The 18569-nt window shown below is 51.3% G+C and overlaps 1 protein-coding gene across 2 annotated transcripts in view; it reads right to left on the reverse strand.

Annotated features, from left to right (window-relative positions):
- The window catches only part of GABBR2 (gamma-aminobutyric acid type B receptor subunit 2), a 353521-nt gene that overhangs the window by 79946 nt on the left and 255006 nt on the right, over positions 1-18569 (reverse strand). For both annotated transcript variants that reach the window (XM_065908009.1, XM_065908010.1), the window contains exons 8-9: positions 15759-15819; positions 2230-2310 (exon numbers count right to left, since the gene is read on the reverse strand). In XM_065908009.1, the coding sequence (XP_065764081.1) occupies positions 2230-2310; positions 15759-15819 (142 nt within the window). The remainder of the gene's footprint in view (positions 1-2229; positions 2311-15758; positions 15820-18569) is intronic.

An 18569-nucleotide genomic window follows, 5' to 3' on the forward strand; every position in this document is an offset into this window, starting at 1 on the left:
CCCCCCCACCTCCCCATCCCCCGCCCCACAGGCAGCTTGGCCTGCACTGTCCAAGAGCTTCTGGGTAGAGAGGATCCTCCCCATTTGCCGGGCTGAGGGAGTAAGTGGTTTTGATCGAGAGGGAGCGGCAGAGCTGGCCGGCTGGAACCCGGCTTGGCCTGGCCAAAAGCCTGTGCGCTGAGCACGCTGCGCGCTGCCTGTGGTGCCGGGCGCGGGGTGTGAGCATCAGACGCAGGGGGGCCGCGGCGGGGGCAGGGAGCGGGGCCAGGCTCGCCCCTCGGGCTCAGGACAGGCCACAGAGAGGAGACGGGGTGGGAGCCGAGTCTCGGGGGAAGGCGGGCGGTTGGCTGTTTGTGAGGGAGACATGGACGAAGGGGCGTGCTGGCAGCGGGCCCGGTACAGGCGAAGGCACGTTGGCAGAACTGTCAGCAGTCCTGGCGCGGAGGCTGGAGAGGGGAGACACAGAAGAGGGGGCGGGTGCCATCCTGGGGTCCGGACGCGCCCTCCCTGTGAGCAGCGGGGACCGCGCGAGCCTCAGAGTGGGCCGTCTTTCACTGCAGTGACGGTCAAGGGCAGAGCAGGCTTGAGGGGGCTGGACTGGTGGCGGGTGGGCAAGACCCGGCGGCTGGATGAGAGCTGAGCCCAGGCGGGGTGCGGACAGCAGAGCTGGGCTCTGCCCCGCGTCCAGAGGCGTCCTGACTCGGCTCTGGGCTCAAAGGCCGGCCGTCCACCCTCAGGGCGGCGGGGGAAGCTCTAGAAGCAGGAGGTGAGACAGGAAGAGTGGCTGCCTCAGGGTCACCTTGGCCTCACGCTTCCTAAGGAGAACCAGCTACTATCCCGGCGGGGCTGTTAACGTTTTTCACTCACATTTTGCCTCTCAGTTATGTTTTGTGTTTTTTAGTTTATTTCTTGTTTGACTTTTTCTTTCAGTTTGTAAACCCAGAATGCTTATTCAGCAAACCCAGATCTCCCACATCCAGGAGCAGGCAGCCCCGTCTTGGGGATCAGGCTCTCCTGGTTAGAACTGGCTTTGTCTCTCACAGGCTGCGTGAATTTGGGGTTTTCTGAGCCTTTTTCTCATCTGTACAACAGGGGTGATGGGGCTCACCCAACCACCTTTCGGAATTTTCCTGTGGCTCCACGAGGTAAGACGTGACTACGGGCTTGGTGAAAGCTCCCTCAGGTGGGAAGACCACGCCTCCTCTCCGGGACCACCTGGAGCTTGGAGGAACCCCATAGATCCAAAGGCAAACCAAACGATTCATGGGATCGCCTTTTCTGGTGGTTTTAGATTTAGGAAGGAGCTCCAGGTACAGAAAGCCAGATGTCTATTCTTTGCATTCCCAGTGGAATCAAAGTAACAACATCTGGTGCTGTGGGGATGCAAGCTTCCTTCCAGACACTCCATGGCGAGGCTGGCCATCCACCAGTCCCCCATCCACCCATCCATCCACCCACCTGTCCTTCCACCCATCCATCCACCCACTTCCTCACTGACTAATACGCTCACCCATTCACTCATTTATCCACCCACCCACCCATCCACTGACTTGATCAATCATGAATTATTTTTTCATCACACATCACTGAGCCCCCAACATGTGCCAGACCCCGGCTGGTGCTGGGAATTTAAAGTCAAATAGGATCCAATCAGGGAGCTCAAGGTCGAATAGCCTAGTGATTTCAATGCAAAGGGACAGTGGCCATGGGAGGGACAGAGACGAAGGACTGTGGAAGCAAAGAGAAGAGCGCCGTGAACTCAGGTGGGGGCCACCAGGGCAGGCTGAACAGAGGAGGAGTCATCTGTCCGGTTCTCGGTGCTGAGGAGGAGTTCTCCAGCAGAAGAGAGGGAACAGTCTTCCCAGAAGAGCAGCAGGTGGAGAGGCCTGATTACCAGCCCATCCACATCTTCTCCGAGGGGGAGACACAGCAACATTTAACAGGGCCACCCGTGAAAAGAATCACTCCTGGTGACTCGGTGGTTGAAACACAGATGCCTTGGTGAGAGCTAGCACTCCATGCAGATACAAGTGGCCCATCCCAGGGGCTGGGACCCAGTTCCCATGTGAGCGAGGGTGGCCTGTCCTCAGGGAGTGAGTGCACAGACTGAGGATGTTCCCTCTTTCCCCTGAAACCAGTGACTCTGAGCTTGTCCCCAAGTCCCAGACAATGCCCAGGCCTGGGAGGACCTGAGCAGGCCGCCTCCTCTGAGAAGTCCAACTGCCTTACCTTGGAACCGAATGGTGTCGTTGATGATCTCCAGCGTGTCGGCCACAGCGTTGTATTCTCCCACCTTCACCTCCCGGCTGTCTGCGGGAAACAAGGGGTCGTGGCTGGTTAGATCCGAGTCCTGTGTTTGTGGTCTGGATGCTCCTGTCTCAGCGCTTGCTTGCCCGCAGGCCCCAGCTATATTCTTGCAAGCTATATTCTTGCAGGGTTTTCCTTTCCCCCAGGGCTTTTTCCAGGTGGACTCACGCGACGTCCAACCTGTTCTGGGCTGGGACAGACACTCTCTCACATGGTCTCATCAGCTGGTCATTCATTCTCTGCCGTCCATCTATGGATAGGGAGTCTATCCCCCACCAAGAACCGGACTCTCCGCCTGTTACCAAGTCTTCTGTGCATTATCGAGCTGAATGCTTTCTCTGTAACTTTACTCTGCCATCTGGCTCTGCCCTCCAGGACCACACAGACCACCCCCGCTTCCTCTGCCCCGGGAGAGCTCTAGAGACTTGAAGACAAAAACGCATCACCCCCCGGCAGTAGCCCTGAACCCCACCTTTTGTTGTAGTTTAGCTGCTAAGTCGTGTCCAACTCCTTTGTGACCCCGTGGACTGGGGCCCACCAGGCTCCTCTGTCCATGGCATTCTCCCGGCAAGAATACTGGAGTAGGTGGCCATTTCCTTCTCTGGGGGATCTTCCCGACCCAGGGACTGAACCCACGTCTCCTGCATTGCAGGCAGATTGTTTATCACTGAGCCACCAGGGAAGCCCCCGCCCTCCAACCTCAGTGCCCACGCATCACCGGATGGAGACATCCTCGGGTCTGCAGCTGGGGGAGCAGGGGTGGGGAGTGGAGAGAGCTGGGGTCACTAGCGCTGAACATCATTTCTACTTCCCACCATATCCAGGCCCCAACTTAGACCACACCTCACAGTATCACTGTCTGATAGGGTGTAGAAGGACTGACCAATACCCTTTAGGCATGATCTAAAGTCATGGAAGTAGCCAGCAGCAAGTAGACAGGACAACCCCCTCCTTCATTCTGCAGGTTATATTCCTATTAATTCATCCTGAGGCAAAATTCACATCCTTCAGAGGCTGCACTGCTCTACGTTACACCCAGCACCAAGCCTCTTTTATACTTTCCTGTTCTCGGTTCCTCCATATACATGCACTTGTTCAGGTATCTTTTCAGATCCAAGTGATTCATGTGACTTTACCTTTATCTTTGATACCATTCTGTTGGCAGGCTTAGATCATGACGAAGACTTGCCCAGGGTGGCAGTAGGAGGAATGGAGAGGTGGGGGTGAGATTTGACAAGTTTTTTTTTTTTTTCAGGTGAAATGTGGGCCACTGGGTGATCAGTGGGTGGAAAAGATGGGGAACAGGGGAATGAAGCAATGAGGGGCTCAGGGCCACTCCCAACGGGGAGCCCGGGGGGTCAAAGAAGGTGGAAAGATGCCAAGTTCCCGTTTGGACATGCTGAGCTTGAGGTACCCATGCTGAGCTTGAGGAGCCAGTTTGGACATGCTGAGCTTGAGGTACCCATGCTGAGCTTGAGGAGCCAGTTTGGACATGCTGAGCTTGAGGATCAGTGGGACAGACATCCTTGGGTCTGGAGCTGGGGGAGCAGGGGTGGGGGGTGGAGAGAGCTGGGGTCATTAGCATGTAAGCTGGGAGTTGGAGCAGGGGGCAGGAAGGAGACCTCCAGGGACGGTGCCAAGGGAGAGGAGAAGAGGACCAAGGGCAGACCCTGGGGAGCACCGATCTCTGGGGAGGGCAGAGCAAAGGCGAGGCAAAGAGATGGGGAAGAGGGGCCGGGACGCCAGGATGTAGTGGGCGCGAGGAAAGGCACAGCTTCACGAGGGAGCTGGCCAGCCATGCCACATGGCACCAAGACAGGGACAAGGATCCCTTGAACAGAAGGTTCATTCAAGGTGGGGTGAGAGGCAGAGACCAAGGCAAGGAGTAGAGAGTGGGCCCCGGAGGTGAGCAGGCTGGGACGGGGTGGCGGGTCGGCGGGGAAGGGCCAAGGGGATTCAACGTTATGTGCCTGTCCTCGTTTAGTTCTCACAGTTGTGTGGAGTTGAGTGGTTTCAGTCCCACTTTACAGATGAGAAAACTGAGGCTGAGGCAGGTTACAGCCTTGCCTAGGGCCCCACTGATCCTCAGAGCAGAGTCGAGGCTCAAACCCAGCACTGTTTCCACATGTGGCTACCTCAATGGGATCTCTGAGAGGTGACAGTGGGCCTGAGCTGCCCGCTCCCTGGACCACCTGGGCATTCCGAGTGTAATAACTACAGACAGAGTGCCCATCTGCCCAACAGCAGGGCAGACCCTGGTGCTCAGAATGCCCAAGGGTCGTAAAGAGACAGGGCAGCAGGAACTCCAAGACTGTGGCCGGGGGAGCCGCCCCCGGGGGCTCCGGCTCTCAGCGGATTTCTCTGCAGAGATGCAGGTGTGCTGCCGGATCCTTATAAAAATTCAGGAGACGAAACGGAGTCCCACCGGCCACATTCCGCCTGCATTCCTTTGACTGTGGGGTGGAAGACAGGGCTGTAAAAGTCACTTCCTTCTCCCTGAAGGTCTCCCCGCCACTCGGGGGGGGCCTCATACTGTGTAGCGGCTGTCACTTGCCGGGGTCACCCAGCTCCTAAATGTCACATTAGCAGACTCTGCTGGGAGCTCCAGCATCCCTGCTCTGGCCTTTTGAAGTCTCAGCCCTAATCAGCTCCCACTGCTCAGAGGAGGCTCTGATTTATTTATTTGGTGTGGGGAGGCAGCACATGAAATATGCAGGCTGATTGGCATAAATCACCAGGAGCCGGAAAGCGGTGTGGCTGGCACCTCACCGCGCCCCCAGCCACACAGCCCGCCTCTGACTCACACACCCCACTGTACCATCCATCCTGTGGCACCAAAATAATACTCGACTTCCTGCGACGACCGTAATCACCGTGATATCTCCCTGGGGGCACTGCTTGGAGGCTGGGGGAGGGGAGCGTCACACATTCCTGCATCCAGAGTTTCCCAGCAAACTCTGAATCAGGCATGATTCACCCCAGTCTGCAGGTGAGGGGAGAGCCTCAAGCTGGTAAGTGAATAGTGGGTGCCACATGCTGGGCAGCGACTAAGGAGTTGCCTGAACTTGAGCCTCAGTTCTGAGTTCAGAGCATCTTCCCTACGCGTACTGAGCAACTCGGGCTGCTGGCTATTCGGCCTGTACTTATTGAGTGCCTACTGCATGCCAGGCCCCGCCTAAGCTATTTCATAATGAAGAATCCCTCAAAAGAGCAGGTGGTAGAAGGTCAGCTATGTTCTCCCCCCTGACCGAGCTGACCGTGGCCATCTGGGTGCTGAAGGCTGTTTATCTTAAATCCCTTAATCACTTCATTCATTCAGTAAACGTGGGGTGCCAGCTCTGCGCTAAAGTTACAAAGATTAAAAAGTAACTCATAATCTCTGACCTTGTGGTTTCGAGACTGTGACCTCACCCAGCTCTACTCTGTGGGCAAAATCTTCCCAAGCGCAGGTCCTGCGTCCCTTCCCGCTGCGCCCTGCGAGCGGCTGGGCTCTCAGAGAGGCCGCGAGGACCGCAGAGGAGACTCCAGGCAGCTTCTGGCCCGGGGCCTCGCTCACAGCAAGGGCTCGATGAGCTGCAGCTACTGAGTCACGACAGCAGTAACCTTGAGCTCTCCGCGGGGTTCCTGAACACGCTGTGACTACACCACGGCGCTTCCTCGCTGCCGTTGTTTCCCACAAGGGTCTCTCCGCTTGGAAGGTGGCCTTCCCCTCCCGCTAGCAAACCAACGCGTCCGAATCCCATCCACCTCTTCCAGGAAGGCTTCCCCGAGAACTGCTCCTCTCCGGACGCTGTGGGCTCAGGGCGCTGGGCGACACGTGAGACGCTGCGCTGGAGCCGCGCCCTTGGTGTGCCCAGGCCTTGGGACCTGAAGTCCCGCTTCGGCGGTCCTGGGCGGCACCGGGTCCCCTCCCCGGCACTCGGCCCAGCCAACCCCACCCCGCCTGGCTCCCAGGGGAGGATGGTATCCCCGGTGTTTCTCCCTTCACCCAGAGCCCAGCCAGGTGGTGACCACGAGAGGTGGGCAGTTGCAACTTTTAACCCTGGGCTCCTCGGTAACTACGTGCAAAGAACATCAACCACTCACGCCGACCTGCAGACGGCAGCACAGGGGGCCATGGACAGGCTAGCAAGAGGACTCACAGGGGCAGAGAGAACAGAGCAGGGTGGCGGGGACGGGGCCGTGGACTTGCATCTGCCACTGGCTCGCTTCCCTGCCCCGCCCGCCCTGCTGGAGGTTGCTGCTGACTTATCGTGTGACCCTGGACAGATCATTCTCTTTTTTGGTGCCTCAGTTTCTCCACCCACAAGCAGGGGTTCCAATAGTTCTCAGTCCTGGCCAGGCACTAGAGTCGCCTGGGGAATTCTTAGAAAATTCAGATGCCTGGGTCCCGACATGGATCCATTATATTAAAATTTCCAGTTGCGGGGTGGGGTCGGGTGGGGTTGAAGGGTGAACCCTGAGTGGCAGTATTTTTAAAAGTTCCCTAAGTTGACTAATGCATAACTAGAGTTGAAAGCCGCTGGATAAAACCAAGAACCCTGCAGCACTGACACTTTCTGTTCTCAGAGGCTCAAAATACTGTAACACACAGAGTCCCTTTTCCCGTAGGTAGGATAATACCGGCTCCTTGTTGTGGTGCCCCCCCCAAAAAAAGTGTTTTCCTAGAAAAGTGCATTTTTAATTTTTCTTTATTTCAAACTTTGGATTTGGCTGATACATAAAGAAAATAAGTCCTATTGGTGAAAATTAGGCTGCCGGAAAAAGTCCAGTCTGAAAATACTCTCTGGCTGTGGGCCCGAGAGCATTCACAAGACAGCTGGGGGCCACTTAAGTCACAGATGACCCTGCCTCCCTCCTGCCTGCAGCCCGCGGGTGGGAGGGCCAGACGTACGGTCACTCACCTCCTGCTGCAGCTGGTACCCCACATCCTGCTTCCTGTCCTCTATTCCCCTCCCCACCAAAGGTTCATTCTTCCTCAATGGACTCAAGGTCTGCACTGTGGAAGTATGCATGTGCGCTCAACCTGTTTAGTCATGTCTGACTTTTCATGAGCCCATGGTTTGTAGCCTGCCAGACTCCTCTGTCCACGGGATTCTCCAGGCAAGAATACTGGAGTGGGTTGCCATGCCTTCCTCCAGGGGATCTTCCTGACTCAGAAATTGAACCCCCATCTCCTATGTCTCCTGCAGATTCTTAACCCACTGAGCTACCTGGGAAGCCCGAGGGAAGTATATGTGTTCTTTAAGGTTTAATTGTTGTTGCAAACATCTAGAAATGTAAAACTCTGAGATGTAAAACAAAAGACAATCTTGGCTCAGCGAGAATCAAAGATTCTATAAAACTACTCCATTCTAGGACTCAGGGAAAGGAAAGAGCTCTGGCTGGAGGATAGGGCCCCTGGAAGGGGTCTTGGTTTTGCCATCTTCTCAGTAACGAGTCCTGGAGAAGTGCCCTCCTCTGCCTGGGTGTTGATAAAACAAGTGGGCTAGACGGGGAAATCTCTGCGCCCTCCTGCTCTTGTTCCACAATCCTGCAACGGCTCTGAAGGGTCTTCCTCACTCCAAACTGAAGTGTGCACCTTGAGACTTCCCCTCCCAGTCCTGGCTCTGCCTGGGGCCACACATCATAGCCACTCCCACTCCTGACCAGGCTTCAGAGACAGGGATATGGCGATTTTGAGTCTTGATTCTGCTTTTCTCCAGGTTGGCCAGCCATCCCTCGGGAAGTGATTTTCTACTCCCTTGACCCACCCACCCCATGGACAGAGGAGCCTGGCGGGCTACAGTCCGTGGGGTCACAAAGACTCAGACACAACTGAGGGATTGAGCAGGCATGCACACACCCCATCCCGCGAAGTCTGGTCACTGCCTGTCCTCCCAGGGGGCGCAAGCAGGTCTCAGCAGCGCCTCTCAGCAGCACCAGGCAGAGAGGGCTCCCTTGGCCTGGGGCCCTCCCCCCAACTCGTCTCTATCACAAACAGACGCCATTGCCACACTTTTAATAAGTTAACTTCATCGACATTTGTTTTGAGATTTCTAACAGGCTAAGTGGACACTGGCCAAATGCCCCAGGAGTACAATAATTTTGCCATGGGTAGACTTGCCCACTGATTTATGCAAACTGTCCCAGAGACAAAAGCTGAATACCTGGGGAGACACAGAACATGGACAGACACAATGGGCTATTTGCGTCTAAAACACCTTTCCTCGCTTCTCCTTGGCTAACTCCCGCCGGTCCTTTAGAGTTTGTCTTGAATGCTGCCTCTCCCAGGCAGCTTTCCTGGAATCTGCCAAGTGGAGCAGATTCAGGCTTTCCTCTGAACGCCCTTATCACCTGTATCACTCAGGCGGGGGTCCTGTGTCTGCCCCCTACTAGACCAGGGTTCCCTGATGGCAAGGGCTATGTCTTGCTCATCTCAGTACCCCATGCCGTGCTGATGCCAGGAAATGACCACTGAGAAACTTCGAAAGCCCAAAGTATAGGATGAAAAAAAAAAAAGGAATGAAAATTAGCACATCAAAATTAAGAACTTCCGTCCAACAGGGACTTTAAGTTTAGAGACAAATGACCGAACGGGAGATGTTTACATCTTCTAAAGCCCCAATAAGGAGCTGATATCAAAATTATGTGAGGAACTCTTGCAAATCAACAAGATAAAGACAATACCTCAAAATAAAAGTGGTCCAAGGATCAGAACCGACAATGAACAACAAATGGCTGACAAGCACAGAAAGAAATGCCCAAACTCATCAGTAACCAGAGACAAATGATACCTAAAACCACAGTAAAATGTTACTTTATGTATTTAGACTGGCCAACAATGAGAGAGCTGGGAAACACCAGCTGAAGGTGGGAGGCAGGGACATGAACTCCGCGTGATGGGAGGAGCTGCAGGGCCAGGGACATTTCTGAGAGCTGGCAAATCTTAGGCACGTTCAGTGTTGACACATCTTCTGACCCAAAAATTCAGCTCACGGGCATTTGTCCTCAAGAAACACCCAGCTGGGTTCACAGGGAGCGTGTACGAGGACACTCATGACGTGTGGAGGCAGGGAGTTGAAGGTGATCTAGGTCGTGTCATCAGGGGAGTGGAGGGCTACGTCCTGTGAGGGCCGCGGCCTAGGTGTACACCCGGCCATGTGGAGCAGCTTAAAAGCAAAGTGCTGAGTGGGAAAAGAAAGAAACATCCAGTTGCCTCGATGCAAAGTCAAAATATGCACACAAAACAGCAATACACATTTTGCAAGGACACATACACACACAGTAGATGCACTAAACATTTAGAACGCTCGCCTTTCTTGGGGTAGGCAGGAGAGGCAGATGAGAATAGACAAGAGAAATAAAGGCATAACCAAACAAGCAGAGGGGCTTCCACGGGCCAGTGATAACAACATTCCATGAGATGAGGAGTGGGAAGTGTGTCCTGAGGAAGCAAGCCAGCACCCTGCTCAGGCAGTTCTGGACGTGGGAAACCTGGGATCATCGTGAGGAGCGTCCGTGAGGAGCAGGAAGTAGCTTCTCGGCTACCAGTAGCTGTCACGGCCCTTATCTGTGCTAGTCACTGAGCCAGGCTGGTTCACAGCCTCAGGTCAGTGGATGCTCACCCTTACTTTTAAGCAAGGAAAACCTTTCATGTCACTACTTTAACTCATTATTGACCAGAGAGGTATTAACACATCCTTTCTTAGCCAACTGTTATTCACAGGAGGTATCTCAATACTCACTTGCATAACAAATCGCCAGCCACAGGTGTTAGTTTCTGCAAAAATCGCCTGGTCAATAATGTGTTAAAATAAGTGCTAAAATGATGGCTCAGATAAGCCACAGTGCATGGCTAGCAATGACTAGGTATGCCTGCTTCGAAGCTCATAAACTTTCCACATAATAGGAGGTGAGTTCCCTGTCATTGGAGGCATTCAAGCAGAGGCAATGCTGTAAAGAAAAGTCAGGGTTCCCCTCAACACGGAGAGTTTGTGGCTCAATGAAAGACAGGGTCTGCTAAATAATTCTGTCTTTCCAAGCCATCTTCCTTGAGCTCCAAGAAAAAATAAGCCCTGGATCATGAGGCCTGGGAAGCATCAAACTCAGGGTCAGACTTCCAGCCATTTCCGCTGACCCACAACCCATCAGGTGTAACCGGCAGTTGAGTGGACTATGTCTCCACTCAACCACGTCAAGCTGAGCAGCGGTCCAACAGACTACGCTTTCCAAACCCACGGCTTAGTGAAGAGGGCTACGACACATGCCTTCACAGAAGGAAAAGGACGTTAAAAATCAGCCTTGAGTTTCAAACTGGAGTCAAACTAGCTCTGAAAGTTTTCTAGTAGGTTCTTGGAAATGATCTTCCCCTTTTATAGGCACTGGCCCTGGCCCAGGGAGATGATGAAGCCCCTGCCGGGAGGGGCTGTATCTTATTCAACTTGGCTTTCCCAGAGGGGCTGCTAGAACACCTGGCAGATGCTCAGGAAATGAACACTGAATAGAACCTTATCTGTTACCCTGAAGACCAAACGGTAATTAATGTTTGCACGTGGGGAGGACAAGCCCGCATTTCACAGGCACCTTCTGAATGACAATTACGTCGTTAGATGGTGGAAGACCCCATTCTTTCAGATCAGGTGCCGAAGTATAAAACTCCAAAGTCTGAGTCCTTTATGCTGCACAGAAGCAGTGCAGAATTCAAGCAGATTGTCATTCACTGAATTCTTACAAACGGGCCTAATGAAGGCAGGGGTGGTGAGTTACAGCGGCAGATGCTGGGGTTTCACCAAGAGCAGCATAAACAAGGCTCTAATCATGGCTTCGCTCAACTTCCTTCCCTGCTGCAGATTCCGAGCCATGTTTAGACTTCGTTAGTAACATGGATTCTTTCCTCTCTTATGGGGGAGAAAAGGGCCAATTCCCTAGTATTCATCCTCATCTACACGTGATTTGGTGCAAGTCAGCAAAGGCATGGAGGGAGGGGTTCTGAACTTGGAGTTGAAAGGGGGTTAGGCCCACTGCACCCCAGGTGTGTGGTGAGGGGATACTAACACCTGCCTTACCTACTGCCATGGGTGGATCCCTCAGAAGGGTGCCTGAGGCAAGAGAGAGAGTGCATGTAATTTATTTGGGAGGTGATCCTTGAATACTCTAATAGAAGTTGGGGAGGTGAGAGAGGGGATGGAAGGCAGCCAGGGCAAGGTGCATTAATGAGCAGGTTCCTGAGAGCCCAGCTGAGGCTCAATTCCACGGGGACCTCTGTAGACAGAGCAGACACACCTTGGAGTCCTTGGGAGTTTCCAACCAAGGGAGGAAGGATGCTGGGGGATGAATCCTCTCCTCCTCATCCATCCTCAGCTCAGGCCTGCCCTGGGAGCATTCTCTCCCCGGATATTGGCCCTGCTCCTTGCACAGGGGGAAAAGCACAGGTGCTCTTAATAAGACGATTGTTTGGAACCATGGATGCTCAGGGTCTACGGCGGGACAATGATGGCATCTGCCACACCTGCCCTCTCGGCTTGTCCTGTTGGGAGGTAAGGTCCCCGGGAAGTCTTGAGAATGGAGTGAATGGAGGGAAGCCAGGAGTGAGGAAGGTCATGCTTGGGCTTTGAATCCCTCTCTGGATTCAAAATGTTTCACCCTCAAGAGGGACCAGGAGGTCCCTGACAAATTATTTTAGAGGTAGTTCTGTCTATCTGGCACTCCTAAGTTTGCAAAAAGAGTTCATTTCTCTAGCCTGGGACAGCAGTGGCCACCATTGTGAAGCAGCTTTGCTTTATGCTTCTGTTGTCAAGACCAACCGCTGTTTGTCAGACATTCTGCCTAGACTCAAGCCACTGGAGACCACGAATAAATGAACATGCTTTCAAATTTCCATGAGCTGAATCACTCTCCAATTCAGTAAACATTTACCAACTGCCAGTCAGGAACGAGGCAGCATGCTAGTAATGTGACTAGTTTCCTATCACCCAGAATTTATAGAGCAAGATCTCATACAGCCCAGGCCCAGGGGACAGGCGGGGTTGGCATTAGGGTCATCCATTTTCCAGAGAAGGAAACTGGGGCTTAGGGAGATGAAGAGACTTGCCCAGGGTCACATTGCTGGTAAACTTCAGAGCACAGGCTTGAATTTAGGTCTTTTGCCTGCAGATTAATTCAATAAACTTGTACCAGGGTCTCCTGTGTGCCACGCTCTTGCGATACCAACCCTACAGTTCTGGAATCAAAAAATCGAGCAGGACCATGGATTCCTGGCTCTCCTTTTCATCTTTTCCCCTAAACTGCCTCCCATTTCCAGCTACTTTGCGTTTTAGTTTTACAAAGACGGTAACAGAGCCTCCTATTAAATGTTTCCTCTACAGCAGATAAAAGGGTTTAGAAGGCACCAGGAACTTTATAAACAAGAAGCCAAAAACAGCATCTTTCAAGGTCTTCAGAGGGAGGGTGGGACGGGCCAACTTCCAAGATCCTGCCAGCGAGCACTGAGACAGCCTGGGTGTCTCTGCAAAGGTGTCACTGCTGGGGCTGGCTGTTTGTAAGTCAGCTCTACTGTCCCCGCTTAAAGAGAGCAGGAGGGGAGGCAGAGAGAAACAGACAGGCAGAGGGAGGACGAAGGGCACAGCAGAAAACAGCACAGCGACCTCATTTAGAAGCCCTTTTTGAGGTCAATGGCATGAGGCAATTTAGTAACCCCAAGGTAGAGGTCAGGCCCACCCTCTGGGTAAATTCCAGAAAGGTCCCAGAAACAGTCTAGGCCAGCCTCTCTTGGAGGTGAACGGTGAGCCCAGAGAAGTGAAGGAACGAACTCACTGTCCCAAAGCCAGTTCCTTCCCACGTCTGAGCCTCAGCTTCCCCTCTGAAGTCAGATGATAACCAGGAGCCCTTCCAACTTGGGCAGCCTACTCAGTAAATCAATGCCTCTCCATCCTGGCAGTAAGGCACATCTGAGATCCTATGAATTTGGAAAACTAACTGTTGTGCTGATGTGAACATGCTCCCAGCACAGTATCCTCTGCCAACAAAATCAGTGTCTGTTTTAAAAGCACGTAAACGGGGGTATCTGCAAGGCCTGGCTCTGACAGTCTATAAAAGCTGGACACAAGAGTGGCAAAGGGAGGACACTTGGGCACAGGTGGGCATCTGAGCACCCAGAGGTGGGCGCTCGGGGAAAGCTGAGGTCGAGTCCCTGCTATGACACCTGCCAGTCGGGTGTCCCTCGGTGGAACACCTCCCTTCTCTCCGTTTCTCCACTTATACCAAGAAGTAGTGGGGCGAAATCATTCCTAAGGCCCTGCACATGTGACACCGTACATGTCATTAAGCGTTGGCAACGTCTCTAAGAGGCAGGCGGGCTTCCCAGGTGGTGCCAGTGGTCAAGAACCTGCCTGCCAATGCAGGAGAGAGAGAGACATGGGTGTGATCGCTGGATCCCGACGCGTCCCCCTGGAGGAGGGCATGACAACCCCCTCCGGTATTCTCGCCTGACGAATCCCATGGACAGAGGGGCCTGGCGGGCTACAGTCCATGGGGTCACAGAGAGTCAGACACGACTGAAGCGACTGTGCACGCAGGCGTCGTAAGGGGCAGGCAGAGAAAGTGGCGCCCAGAGGGTCTCAACACGCCAAGGAAATGTGGATTTGCCCCAGGTAAGTATCACAATTTTTGAGTAAAAGCTAATCATGATAGCTGCTACTTGCTGAGCAAGAAAGACATGCACACATTTCTCTGTGCTGTCTCATGTAGCTCTTCCCACATCCCAAGACGGTAGATAGGATCATATCCCTCTTTTACCGATGAGGACACCGGCGTGTGGCTCAGCGGTGACTCGCGTGCCTATACACTGGACTTGTGCTCAGGTGGTTTTCAACTCACCTCTGAACTGCTGTTTGCTACAATGCTTTCTTTACAAATGCCTAAGACCAGTCACTGGAGTTGGTGTCTAATCCTAACATTTAGGGGGAAAAAAGGCAATAAAACTGGCATTCACTTGTAGCTGTGATTGGCCAATCAATATTTTACAAAATATTCTCCCAGAACGATATAATTTGAGAACTGGAAATGTGACAAGAGAATTTAGTTGCAATCACTCAAAAAAAAAAAAAAAAAAGTAAGTATATCTTTGCCAAGATGCTTACATTGTTCAGCCAATGAAGAAGTAAGACTTAACAAATGGAAAAATAATTACGTTTGCCTAAAATTACATCTTTTGTGCATAGCAGAGAGCTGACATGCGTTTCAATTATCCGCCACGGGAAGACGGATGGGCAAGTCTACAAGGTCGCACCATGGAACTCTGGTACCAGAGAACACCTGATTGATCCGAATCTGGTTGAGATTTGCCTGAATGGATCTGAATGACTCGATTTCATTTCTTGCTTTTCCCGGATGATTCTGGGATCTGCTCAAAATGAGTGGACACAGGAGGCACTGCTCATTTCTGGATTTTCCAGAAACATTCAGATATTGAAAAACATCACATTAATGAGTGGTCTGTCTCATGGTTCTGCCTAACAACCCTACTAATGACCATAACAGGCTGAATCGAGGTTCCTCCAGGCAGAACACCTGGCCCAGTTCCTCACAGATGCCCTCTGGGCCTCCATTTCCTCCTGGTCACATGGGGAGAGTTGTCTGAATGGCTGCTGAGGTCCCTTCTGATTCTGACAGCAGGAAAATCCAACAAATGATTCGTTTTCTTAAACAAAACAAAACAAAACAAAAATGGCCTGCAAATAGTGTGTGGGGGAAGCTTACAGATTAAAAGGGACTAAAGAGACACATCAAGCAAACTCAATGAGTGGACCTAAGTGGACTCCCTGACAAACCAATTAGAGAGTCGTTTTCAAGATAATCAGAGGAGCAACAGAGTTGGAATAAGCATATTAAAACCTGTTAAATGCTGAAGGTACAATAATAGTATTGGGGTGGTGTTTGAAAAAGTCCTTATCTAGTAGAAATGCATACTGTGATATTTATAGATTGAAATGAGATAATGTCTGGGAGCTGTTTTAAAACATTATAGCAAAAAATGGGGGTGGGGGACGGGGCGAGTCAAGATAAAGCGAGCCTGGCCAAACAGAGGAAACAGCGAAGCTGGGTGACGGGCACGTGAGGCTCACTGTGCTATGGTCTCAACTTTAGAGTCTGTTTGAAAATCTCTGTGATCAAAAGCGAAAACAATGCCAGGTTCCTCAGAATCCTGGCACCGACCTAACTGCCACTCCCCAAGCATTCATGTGCCTGAGTCATGTGGAAAGACTGAAGAGCCCTGAGAAATAATGCAGTCGAGAAAAAGTATTCTAAATAAGTTGAAACTAATGTTTTCACAGAGTATTTTCTATTGACTTTGCCTTCTCTTAACTGGAACATTGTACTTTCATTCCTTCTGACATATTTTATTGCATAAACATAACATCTCTGAATATAGAATCCATCAACTAGAAAGAATAAGCATCAAAAAAGCCTACCTTGAAATTGAGTAAATTTAATGGTCCCCATTCTCTCCCCGTTCCGGAATACAACTTGACCCTAAAAACAAAACAAACAAGAACAAAGAAGAAATGCCATATTAGCCCAAACACTGGTGATCTCAACTGAAATTCATTAATTGTAGAATGCAATTATTACTGGAGAAAGAGCAGACTCCTGAGGAACCACAGATGCAAAATTAAACTAATTGGTTTTAGAATGGTTGTGACTTTATCTGGATAATTTGAGGAGCACAAAATAATGAAACCAACACATGTATATCAAGGCCAAGATATGCACCGTCATTATCATCATGACTATTTATTAAACACCCATGTGCCCTGTTATCCCAGGACAAGGTCTTCCAGGGTGGTTGGGAAGATGGAGGAGGAGATGAAGCCCTTGGATCCTGGCCCTGGCTCTGCTCCCATGCCCCACCCATAAAGACGCAGGTCTTTGCTGAGGCTCTTTATCTGAAGGGTCAGAAGGGATACAGGAATGCAGGGTCGAGGCCTATATATCTTATTAAGGACAGAGAATGTTTCTGTGAGTTCTTCGTGAGTGGTGATGTCAGCCCCAATTATAACTGGGCTACGGGGCAGCACAAAATTAAGCTTCTGGAGCCAGTGAGACCTGACTAGTATCACAGGCAGCTGAGCACCCCTCATTAGGGACCCCAGGAGCTAAAGACAAGAGTCATCTGCTGCATCTGCTTTGCTGGCTAATACCCGGCTTCCATATGCTGGGCTAAATAAGCCAGGAGCATAAAGAGGGGGTGTGGGCTCTCTTTGTCTATTTACGGTCCCCCTAAAAGTCTGCAACCGAGCAAGGAAACTGACACGGGTTATATCAATGAATCTTTATGACATGCTTGAGTGGAAAGAGGGGACGATTCTAATTTTACAGATCAAGAAACTGAGATTGAAGGAGGTTATGCCAAGGTCATGGCGAGTGAGGCTGCTGGATTCAAACCCGAGTTTGATTTTAAGGCCTGTGCAACTGTACCGCAGCATGTTGTTTCTGACCCAGAAATAAAACTCTTCCATTCTTTCCATTAATGTGAAATTAAGAACATGAATTGTCTTAAATGTACACAGCTTTACGAGCACAGTTATGAGCTTGCATCGTAAGGGAACAGCACAGATGATACCACGGATTCTGTGCAATTCTCAAGAGAAAGTGACAGAAAGTACACGTCTTCCCATGGTGGAAATCCAAAGTCGGAGGCCCTGAAGCTTTTGGAACAAAGAGAATCACTCAACCTGTTGTCGGAATGAGAGACACCTTCTAAGGCTACTTTGACACCTTTTTGAAATCCTGAAGACAGCTGTGAGTAGTATCAGTTTGAAACTAACGCCCACCGAATTCTATATTCAGGTGACGGTAAGCAATTCCCTGGAGTGTGAAAACACTTCAGCGTAAGGTGAGACAGGAGCTGTGATTTTATTTCTAGGGATGATTGAAAAACACAGAACATCTTCCAGAGGATCACTTTTATGCAAATGGACCACTTTGCGAGGGTGGAAAGGATGCAGATACTGTTCACAAGACATTTCTTTGACAAAGGTGGACATCTAACTAATTCACCCACCTTCTGCCAAGCAGAGATCTCTAGATATAAAATGTGGACAAATTCCGAAGAATCTTTATTAAATGAAAAAAGTATATTGAAAGGTATTCCATGTGTGGATGGAATAATACTGGAGTGGAATACAGGATGGGAGTGAGCATCTCTTTTCACTTTTGGGTTTTCTTCTTTTTTTTCCTTTCTCCTTTACTTTTTAGATAAAACTAATTAGTTCATCTTGGAAGTGAGGTCTGTCATATTTTATTTTTCTCACAGTAACTATGTTTGTAAACAGGAGCTCCTCCTATCTCAATTTTTCAGGTAATGCAGTGGAAGGAGGCCAGTGTCTGAGCATCTCAAAGCTGGATTCAGGGCCCCCTCGGGCAAGTGCCTGATCACCTGAGTTATGGACCTAGCACAGCTCCTGGTCTTCAAGAGGCACTCAGTAAAGGGCACCAGTAACTTTTATCTAAACACACTTAACAGCAGAGAGCTGAAATAAAAAAAGATTTCAAGCACCAAGAAGCTTTACATCCTTTGGGAAGACATTCTCAATATCACATGATTTCAGCTGGCAGAGGGGTAAACCGCTGGGCCCTAAGCCAAGGTGACGTCACAGCTCAGAAATGCCAGCCCCCAAGTGACTGAGTTCCCAACCACACGGGCCACTGTGAGCAGTCAAAGGCGGAAGGCGGGGAGCTCTGTGTCTGTGGTCACGGACAGTCACGTGGCCGTGTGGGCGGGCGACTGGCTATGACGCCGGTCTGCGCCAGAGGAGGGCGGCGAAGCTCGCCAAGCCCCCTTCTCAGGGATTCGGCACGTGACCGCGGCATCTGCTGGGTTTGACAGTTGATGCCGACTCTGCAAACTTGACCATGGCTGACTGGATGGGGAACCAGCGTCCCAGCCAGGCCCGGCTGGATAAGGCGACGCGAGTGAGGAGGGCCGCAAGCCAATCAGGTGATGTTCATGACATTCTGCCTGATGGATGTCCTCAATGTGAGCAGGTGCTCAACTCAGGACACCCCACAAATGTTTACCTGCTCTGGGCCGAGTCCTCTTTTAGGCGCTGATTTCTGCTCTCAGAGACCTTTACATATGATCAGGACAGACAGGCAAAACGTGTTCACCAATGAATGAATGAGGTCACATCAGTCACGGAAGAGTGCTGGGAAGAAAATCAAAAGGCAGTGCCAGGGTGATGGGAGAGAGTCTGGAGGCGCACACGGTCAAAGAATCTGCC

Source organism: Muntiacus reevesi, chromosome 17 (assembly GCF_963930625.1).
Source record: "Muntiacus reevesi chromosome 17, mMunRee1.1, whole genome shotgun sequence".
Classification (NCBI taxonomy): domain Eukaryota; kingdom Metazoa; phylum Chordata; class Mammalia; order Artiodactyla; family Cervidae; genus Muntiacus; species Muntiacus reevesi.